The sequence below is a fragment of the Andrena cerasifolii genome, chromosome 16, assembly GCF_050908995.1.
Source record: "Andrena cerasifolii isolate SP2316 chromosome 16, iyAndCera1_principal, whole genome shotgun sequence".
Taxonomy (NCBI): domain Eukaryota; kingdom Metazoa; phylum Arthropoda; class Insecta; order Hymenoptera; family Andrenidae; genus Andrena; species Andrena cerasifolii.
The window spans coordinates 4,238,011-4,248,171 of record NC_135133.1 but is presented as its reverse complement, the minus strand read 5'-3'; the positions used below and the strand labels follow the sequence as shown (position 1 = coordinate 4,248,171).

At 45.5% G+C, this 10,161-nt stretch overlaps 1 protein-coding gene across 1 annotated transcript; it reads right to left on the bottom strand.

Moving 5' to 3' along the window:
- Nucleotides 1-8,544: 8,544 nt before the first annotated feature.
- LOC143377926 (uncharacterized) lies at nucleotides 8,545-9,169 on the bottom strand. The gene has a single exon (XM_076829732.1). The coding sequence runs from the start codon at nucleotides 9,124-9,126 to the stop codon at nucleotides 8,545-8,547; it is 582 nt and encodes a 193-aa protein (XP_076685847.1). The 5' UTR covers nucleotides 9,127-9,169.
- Between the last annotated feature and the right edge of the window lie 992 nt (nucleotides 9,170-10,161).

The following is a 10,161-nucleotide window of genomic DNA, read 5'->3' as shown; positions in this document are numbered from 1 at the left end:
GTGTTTTCACCCTGAACCACTGAAAATGGGCACAAACGAAAAGTCGCGTGACACTGCTGTTGACATTCTCCACAGATCTGCGCAGCTTCAACAAAAATCCGCAACGCTCTGGTAACCGAACTTCCCTTGCCAGTGATAAGACCGAGAGGAAGGCAGCGTCGCCCGCGTTTCTATCTTTAAACCTCGATCACCGATCTCCATTCCACTTTTGCCCGAGGTTCTGGTCCCGAAGCCCCATGTTTCTTCACCGTGTCCCATCCGCCGCCCACGCGTCGCTCCCTGGTCCACCTACATGCTGCCCCCATTTTGACAGCGCGACCAAGCTCGTCGCTGCCTCCAAGTGTCCAGGCTTTGACGTCACGCAGCGATCCGCCCGCTAATCATATACCGAAACGATCCGCCGCGGACCGTACGTTTTCTCTCTGACGTCAAACCGGCGCATCTCGCGGCGATTTAGAACGATTAAATTCCAGCCGGTCGTCGCTTTTTCTTCCACGGCTCGCGGTTTGACGTCACCGTCCGCTTTCGAGGCGCTCTCGATCGCGCGCGATTAGCGCCGCCACGCACTTGCCACGCAATCGAAAGATCGCCGGGCACAATCGCGGCCCTCCCCCCCTACACCGGCGAAACAAGAGAAACTCGGCACTCCCGCTGTTTACCAGATAAAAACATAAAGAATTAAGCTCACTGTCCCATCGCCGTTGTCCTCCGGCGGGGGGCTATTGAAGACCGGCTGACACGCGCATTGTAATCTCCGCCGCGATAAATTTAATATCGAAACCGCTATTCTCGATGTTTATGAAGCCACCCCGGCCCTCGCATTCATCCTACCCGCTGCGGATTGAAATACGACGAGCAAGACGCGCCCCGGCAAAAAGATCGGCAGGAACAAAGAGGGCTGGGAGGGGTTTCCATCGCGTTTCCCGATCAGTAAAACGTAATCGAGTCCTGTTCATAAATATGTATACGAGAGCCTCCTGGTAACCGGCGATTTTCCTCGCGCGTACCTGTCGCGCAGAGAATCCCGTGGAGTAGCGGGGAGGGCTGCTTACCGAGCGCTGGGGAAATCGGCGATCAAAATTATCAGCCACTGTGCGCGGTTAATGAGAGCGAGTACGCAGGGCGATTCGGAGCTCCGTTGTTTCCTCCTGCAGATCGGGGAGGATCGCAGTGCTGCGTTGAAAAGTAATCGGTATTTCCAGCAATTTGCCACAGCGAGCGAGACGGACTGGGAGTTAGTGGGAGGGCACGCGGCAGTGGCGACCGTAACTTCGTGGAAGCTTCTTTATCCTTAAACGGTTTTAATCTTGTTCTACTTCATGCATTATTCCGGAAGGTCACTCCGGAATATCCGCAAGGCCGCCGCTGCCAATGCGCCCGGTACTAAGGGGTTCTATCCGTGTGTCATGTAGTCGGGATGCTTCCCCGTGATTCAGTCGAGGCCGCGACGGAACGCTTCGGCAGTGATTAGTCTGTGACGAAACGAGGAGTGGGTCAGTGCCCGGAACGGGGCTCGCCGCAAGAAGTGTCGCCCTGCGAATGGCGAACGACCGAGTTTCATGGGTGCTCGAGACACTGTGACATCACTGTTCCGAGCAATGACCGCTGTACAGTGGATGTACAGGTAATAATTCCTATGAGGTCGTTCGCGTAATGCCACGTCCTTTCGAGATGCGTCACTGCCGTGCCACGAACCACCGGTTGCCGACTACTTTTCATGTACTACTGACTCACGGCTCCATTTTTTAGTAGTCTTCTTTTCATTGCAAAGTAGGTACCAGCTCCTGTCAGTCACACCTGTTACAACGTGCCAGTAATGGTAGTAGTGTTATCTAAACCATACATTTGTGTTAGGCCGAATCGTTTCTTTAATTTCATTAATATTTGTAATTATTCAGGTATCTTCATTTAAATTTATAATTATTTCGTTGCTTCACATTTTTATTAATTATTTGAATCCGAGGTATGTTTGCAAACAATTTCTGTCTTATGGCTTCATTTATTTCATTTCTATTTTCGGGGTAAAATTATACCTACAATTAGTCGTTATAATTTTACCCCGAAAATAGAAATGAAATAAATTAAGCTGTAAGATATAAGATCTACAATTAGTCGTTAATAGAAAATATTATTTGTACTGCATATTTTTAAGATATTCGTCGTAACTTGATAGAGTCTGTTGTACTGTGCCAAATATTCCACATTAAGGATTCAGAGCTGATCACTCAAATGGAACGCTCTTCAAGTTCGGCATGAGTCGTTTTGGATTCTCCTGTCGAGAACCGAGGGTTAGAAGTTGAAACAGAGAGGGGCGATAGGGGCGATCGCCCCCCCCCCAAAAGTAATAAAATAGAAAAATATTATGACATTGTGCACTATTCTGTATAAATAATTAATTTGAATTTAATTATTTAGGCTTTAGTATCGGATAGGGATATTAAAAGATAAATTACAAGCAAATTTTAAATCTTATAAAAGAGGGTTCAAAAATGTACTTATGGACTTGTCCAAGCTAGGTAATCTACAAAAATTCGATTGTGAATTATTATGATCCGCATAAAAGAAATATTCAGAGAAATCTAATGCCAAACAATATTTATCCTCCACGTGGAGTAAGGTAAATGTCCCAATACCTGGACATTTAAGGTACGGCGGAAACGCGATTGACAATTTTGCAGTTATACAAGTCGATTTATATAAAATCGATGTTGCAATTACATGGAGCACTGCGTATACTTTATCATTTAAAAAAAAGAACAACATGTTATTGGATTGAATAATTTTGTAAAATATTGAAAACTCATAGTCCTTACAATGGCTCAATAGCTGGACAGCTTATCTAGTATATCCCGGTGTCCCGATTTTACTGTCCCATTACCTGGGCATATCATAAAACATCAGCATTTTGGATGTTTTCTAGGGAAATTAAATAAAAAAGAAACAACACAATAGTTTTTCCTATTGGCATATTTGTCTGTATAAGTAATTTATTTAAATCAGTAAACAAGATTGAGTAAAAACAATCTATTATTCAATGACTAATTTTAAGATTATGTGTATTTGTGCGTGACACGCGAATTTTACACATGAATATTGAATTGAATATTACGATTAAAACAAGATAAGAATACAAAGTAATAATTGCTAAGGTGTTAAATAATGATTTTAATATTGTGTCAACAATAACTCGTATTTATTTCACAGTTTGCACACATGGTCAATAAAAAAAATTATACTACAAGGTACCATTTTTCTAAAAATGTATTAGTTGTACCAATATACTGAACATTATTAATAATATTCGCTTAAGATAAAGTACAGACTGTTTAGCAAATCAGATAAGAGCAATACTAAAATGAGGTAAACTGGAGAGGTCAAGGAAATTTATGTTCATTACGACGGTTACAAGTTTACTAAAAAAAATATGCACATGAACATATTTTATGAAATATTTGAATAATTGAATAAAATAGTTCTTTTATGGATAAAGCGAATATTAAATCTAATAATCAGTATTATTTGCACTAGTGTCCAGGTATCGGGCCATTTACCTTATTCCACTGAAAGTTTTAATAGCTGGACCATTTTGCAGTTTTCATCTTGTTAAGAGGCAGCATCGACACATTTCGAAACACGCCGACGTTCCATTAAAAACGGAGCCTGATAATTAAAGAAAAATACCATTTTTACGTTTGCAAACGGGCCTGGCTAGTCGATGCGTTTTCTTTGTTAAACAGAAATTATAATAAACGGTATTTCAGTAGTTTTAATTGAAGCTTGTACCGGCGGCAAAGTTCCGCCCGGCGGGGAAAAAGGAAGGAGATATGAAAATTCCGCGTTCTTATTTGCGCCGCTGGAAAAATATAAAATTTCAGTGTACCATCTCGCAAAAGCGCGGAGCACACCGTTCCCGTTCCTCGCTCGTTATGAACCCTTTACCGGTCATTATTCTTTCGAAACCCGATACCAGAAAAACTCTTCCCCTCCCCATCGATACTTTCGCCTCTGCGCGCCGTTAATTGAAAATATTTTTCACCGGGCAGCGACAATGTAGAGAAAAATCGATGGGAGCCCCTCCATTTCGGCGTGCCATTCAAGTCTCGCGACTTAATTAATCCATCTGCCTTCAAACAAAATACCAACCCCCAAACTTGCCAGAATAACATATCTAACTTAATAATCGACGCCCGCAAAGAGGGAAAAAACCACAGCAATATTCCAGGGCTAAGATATAAATGAGCCAAAAATGGAAACCCATTACTCCACGCGGACAGGAATATTAAATAGTTAAATATACTAATCGAAGAATTTTAACTCATGCGCCGAATTTGTTATTTCTGCGCCTCGCCCCCTGAGGAACTAAAGCAGCTCGACTTTGTTTAACGCCTGCCGCGTAGCCAATAAGGACAATTGAATTTTCGTCTGGCTTCCGATGCGAACGATCGACGCGCAGGAGGACTCGATCGATTGAAACGCTCGCGCTCGCCAGAGCGATCTCTTGACTGGGTCGAACGGGTCAATAAGGGTTAACGTTCCCGAAGACGTACTTCTCCGCGAGTCTCGCCGGCACGCGGGCGGCTTTAATGGTATCGCCGCGGAAAAAAAGAAGAAAATAAAAGAAGACCTCCGTCCCGCGGTTTTCCACGCTACTAACGCGCGAATTTCGCGATATGAAAGGCGCCTCTGAGAACAAGACGGCTCTTTTCAACGGCGGCGAATGAATAACGAATCCGCAAGAAGAACGTGGATCCGTTCAGCGCGCAGACTTCCAAGCGTATCCCGCTGCTTAAAGGCGCGTGGAGGATCATCCCATTCGCCCGCCGAATTCCACGCTGTCCTGCAGCGGACGGTGAACAGTTTGCATCGGTTCGACTATTTCGTTCGGGCCTCCCTTTGTTCGCACCCGCACCAAGGAGTCGCGCTTTCCACGCGGGACTCCGTTAAATTACGACACACCAGCCGGCGGCTCGCGTGCTCTATCGGGAAATCCCCTGGCGACACGCGTGTACGCGGAATCGCGGATGAATCAGCGTGCAGCGATACCTACCGCACGGCGTCTACGTCACGCTCCGTGCGAGACGCGCCCCGCCGGGATTCTCGTTCTGCTTCGGAGAGGAAGAAAGACACGTTTCTGGGCCCGATTCCCTCCCGCCAGCCGCCCGGCCTCTCGCGTCGCGGCGAACCCGCGAGACGGCCGCACGGAATTCTCCGACGCATCGTTATATCAATTATCGCAACATTGTGACGTCAATTAATGCAACATTGTGACGTCAGACGAGGATTCCTGCCAGTGCCGATGACGTCGATTTGCTGGTAGGGACTTGCGCGAGCTTTATGGTCAACATCGATTGTGTAATTGTTGCCGGGCTAACGAGGATCTGTTCGGGTAAGGTGTTAGTAGAGGCGATGGCGGAGCTCTAGCTCCCAATCGAATGGTAATTTTAGGCTCGTGTGATTTTGTGAAAGAAAGATTGGTAGTATCGCGAGATGCTTCGATGAAGGATTTCTGTAGATTACAAGTAAACATTCACTTATAGGGAATGGAGTTTCCCGATTTGATATATATATTTTTTTAATTTGGTAATTTTAGGCTCGTGTGATTTTATGAAAGAAAGATTGGTAATATCGCGAGATGCTTCGATGAAGGATTTCTGTAGATTACAAACATTCACTTATAGCGAATGGAGTTTCCCGATTTGATATATATATTTTTTTAATTTGGTAATTTTAGGCTCGTGTGATTTTATGAAGGAAAGATTGGTAATATCGCGAGATGTTTCGATGAAGAATTTTATGAAAGAAAGATTGGTAATATCGCGAGATGTTTCGATGAAGGATTTCTGTAGACTACAAGTTAACATTCACTTACAGCGAATGCAGTTTCCCGATTTGGAATATATTTTTTTAAAGTACTCAAAAGTTACTAAGAACTCCCAAAAATGACATCTGCAACGAACCTTTTTTACTCTTGTTATTGAGGCGTACACGAAACACGGCAAAATCCTCTCATTTAAGAATAATTAGCTAAAATCTGGCATCTGTATGTTTTTTAAGTTGCTGAATCCGAATATGATGCTATTTTTTGTGTAAAAAAATTCCTATGGTAGTTCTCTTAATAAAAAATCTTTTTTTTGGAGATATTCCAAATCTGGAATCTGCATTCACTATAAGCGAATGTTAGTTTCTTCGCTCTGGTGTAACAATGACTCCACCGCATTTATTAATAAAGCCTTGGAGTCACTTGACGCGCTTCGTGTAATTGTTGGCGAATTTGTGAAATCTCTTTAGTGGAAGTATCTTGGATTCCCATCGCGCTTTACTTCCTTATTCCTTTTTTATATAAATGGGTTGCATGAGTTTCCAGGTTTTTCCTATGTTAATAGTGAACCGCTAACGCACCAATTTAATGACAAAGTCTTATGCTGGTTTAACGTCACTAGTTGAATGACGCTTAGGTAAAGCGAAGTAAACAGGACATCGCTGCAGCTTGGATATTAAGGAGGCGAGCGTTAAGGGGGTACTCCGGTGTAACTGCCCGTTTTTCAACACCATCTTCGGGAAATTATTTAACGAACACTATAAGTTTATACTGCCTGGCGTTTTGCCTGCGTATTAAGGTATGTTTGAAGTAATACTCAGAATTTTTTGAGCTTTTTTATCGCACATATAGATAGCTATATTCGGTGAAACCAGCTTCTTCAAACAAATTCTTTTTCCGACTGACGATTGCGTCTATTATAGTCATCCAAAATGGAAAAACTAAGGTTTATTTTCTTTATTATGGTTGTCGCTGTGGTAGGAACCACGGAGGAGTTCGAACGAGAAATCTTTTCGAGCAACGAGATTGTTGACTTCTTCGGTTTTTATTGCCACTTTATCCGCGATAGTATTTCGGAACTCAATATTCAGGTTTTTCCTATACATACATATCCTACTCGTTTTAAGTGGCGCGTGCCTCGCCCACTTCGGAAGGTGCACTTTAATGATCCCAGATGTCGAAAGACTTATTAATCTGCATATTATAGTATCCGAGACGTCGATTAAACTATGCGATGTTAATTCAAGGAGAAGGTTGTGGGAGAATTATCGTTGGCGTACGTGTATACTTAAACATATCTTTATTACAGAGAAACTGTACGGTACAGAAAGCACCTGGTGGCTTAAATATAATTTACAACATGATTCGCGTGAAAGGATTACCGTACTTAGAAATAATAACATTCACACACCACCCTGTCGATCATACTCCTCTCGGTTTATAAATCATCCGACAGTTCATCGCGTCGCTAGCAAACGAATAAATAAATAAATAAATAGTGGTAGATGAAGCATTCCTGACAGCGAATATCACACCTTGCATTTATCACATTGTTTGGCAACATAGGCGTTCTATAAATAATTTGAGCGTGTAACAATAGCTTGCGTTATATAATAACAAGTATTGAGCAAATTGATATTCCCCGCGCCTGTACGTCAATGACTATCCTTGAAACGAATTCCATAAAAACTTTGTTTCTTGGTGAATTTACAATGTAATTGCTTGTGCGTCAATAACGTGAGCAATTCTGACTCGCCGTGTCATCGGAAGCCACGGCACAGGGCAGCGGACATAAAAGTATAGAAACGGAGGATGAAATCAGTGGCCAAATTTCTGACCAGCCGAACTCTCGTCGACGATAGTACTCGGGGATGATCTCTTAAGAACTATGTATGTACTTAGGCGTAAAGTAACCCCTGGTCGACGATTTTTTGTAGGAAAGCTCGAGCACAACGAACGAAGCTACTGTCTATCGTGTAAATGATTCTACTGCAAATGGCACACAGTGGCTTTGTTTTTATTACAGAGTGCCCATCAGAAGAGGCAATCTGTAATAAACGTCGAGGGGTTAATCGCGCGTTACTCGCGTAGCTCGTAATATACACAACTTAAGTGCACACTGCTGAACACTAATTTTTGCCGATCGGTCACGCGAAAAGTCCAGCGAATTAATTCGCGTAAAATGAATAGTGTGTCGTCTGATTGTTTTAAATTATTAATTAGAAGAGAAGTGACTATTACTTTTAAACAAGTGACTATTCAAAGCGACGAACTTTAGCCCCCGTAAGCTTTCTAAAGTTTTATGTAAACTTGGTACATTGAAGTTCTTTTCTCTGTCTTATTCGCTTCTCGCGTGATTTTCAAGAGGATTGTACGCGCCTTTCCCGGGCATTTATGTTTCAATTAATGTACAATCCTCCATTCGGCAGAAAATAGTGTCGGGCAGTATATATGGCAATCGTTGAGCTTATCAAACGGTTTATAAATAGAAGGGTGGATGGGTTTCGATATGCCAGCATCGAAAAGCCAGGTAAGACGGTCCACGGGAGTCTGTAACCTGCCAGGCAGTTGCGCCACCGTCCTCACCCTCTATCGCACCACTTCGCGACCTCCCTGTACATAATATACATCTTCCTCGCATCTTGTACTTATTTGCCATGCGTTTTCAGTACAAGAGACGATTATCTCCTTCCGCGACGCGGAAAGACTGTCTCTATTACGGGTACCTAGTCCAAATCAGGCGTCGCGTTCACTATCCCACGGTGGGCGCAGACGCAGCCCGTGTTGATCTTCACCGGCCTGTGGTACTTGGTGCCGTTGGAGAAGTACGTGATGGTTACGGATATGAATGTCTGGATGCAGCAGTGCGACTTGCCCGTGTGGCACGAGCCGCCGGGGTGCCGGCACTTGATCTCCTTCAGATCCTTGAGGATGAAGGTGCCGTTGCTGTCGTAGATCGGCTCTATAGGCGTGACGGTGTAGCCGCACAGCGAGTCGTCCTTCGCCTGCTCCGCCTCTATCTGGAACAGATCCGAGGGCAGCTTGGCGATGTTGTAGTACCGTTTGGGCCTCCCACTGGAATGCCCCGTCTCGTCGCCCTGCGCCCATGGGTCCAGGGATCTCCAGCGACGATTCGGCTCGGCGGTCAAGCGACGCAGGGACAACTGCCGAGGCACTGACTCCTCCAGATGGTAGTCGCTCCAACGATGACGGTGGTGGAAGTGTCTATGCGACGCGGGCATTGGCTCCACGCTGCTCAGGTCTAGCAACCCCCAGAGGAGGATCAGGGTTGCGATGTACGGAGACATTCTGAAGCTTGGTTGTCTCTTAAACTAGGGAGCTTCCCTTTCTTTCTTCCTCTAAGCGTCAAGCCTCCCTTCGGGATCTCAGAGTACCTCGAGATCCTAAATGCGAGGTAATTACCAGGTGACAGAGTCAGCTTCCACGAGGAGGTTCCGCAGATGCTCTCGGCAACCCTGGGTTCCTCGAGTATTGCCGCTAGAGGTGGTATAAGCAGCGGATCCCAAAGTCCCTCTGTGAACCTTCACCAGAAGAATTCCTTGAATTGTAATTCGGTGTTGGAGCGGAGGATCTGGAAGCTTTTCAGTCACGTTCGATCCTCGAGCTACGGATGGACCTAGCGGAAGGCAATCACGGTCGGGACATTCGTTCACTGGCCGATAGGTACGTCGCGAACTGAGAGGTGCTGTTCGCTGCTGTATGGTTTACTGAAAACTGAGTGTTCTTCGTCTCCCGAAGGATTTTTTATCCTGGCGTGTAGGAAACGTGGGTGGTGGCCCCACTACAGCGGGTGTCCAACGCGTGGCTGAACCCCCCACTTTCACCTGTGGGCCCCGGGGAGCAATTCCATCCGTGAATCCCTCTTTCTTCGTCGCGCGGCCGGATGATGTCCTTCCGCGTTTGACGTCACCGGCTGCGGGCCCCGTTTCCTCTTGCATCCCGCCCTCCCTTAGCGCTCCCCGGAGCACGCGACTGGGCGCGCGAGCGTCACCCTCCTCTGGCCGCGGAAAAGTCGCCGAGTTCGTAGAAGGCGGGAAATAAACGGGTAAGAACGAGAGTGCGCGGGACATGTCCCCGCTGAAGGATCATGACTCCTCGCGGGGATGGCCGACGGCTGATTGATACGCGCGCACGCCTCGCTCCTTTCCCTGCTGGCATTTACGCACGACACATTTTCCCGCGCAGGTGATTTTCACGCAGCCATGAACAGCCCGGGAGATGATTACGCTGGCGCGCGTTGTCTTCGTGCGGGCTAGCCCGGCGAGCGAGATGGTGGGTGAAAATTCGAGTACGCGCGTCATTCAAGCGAGCCAGATTCCTCA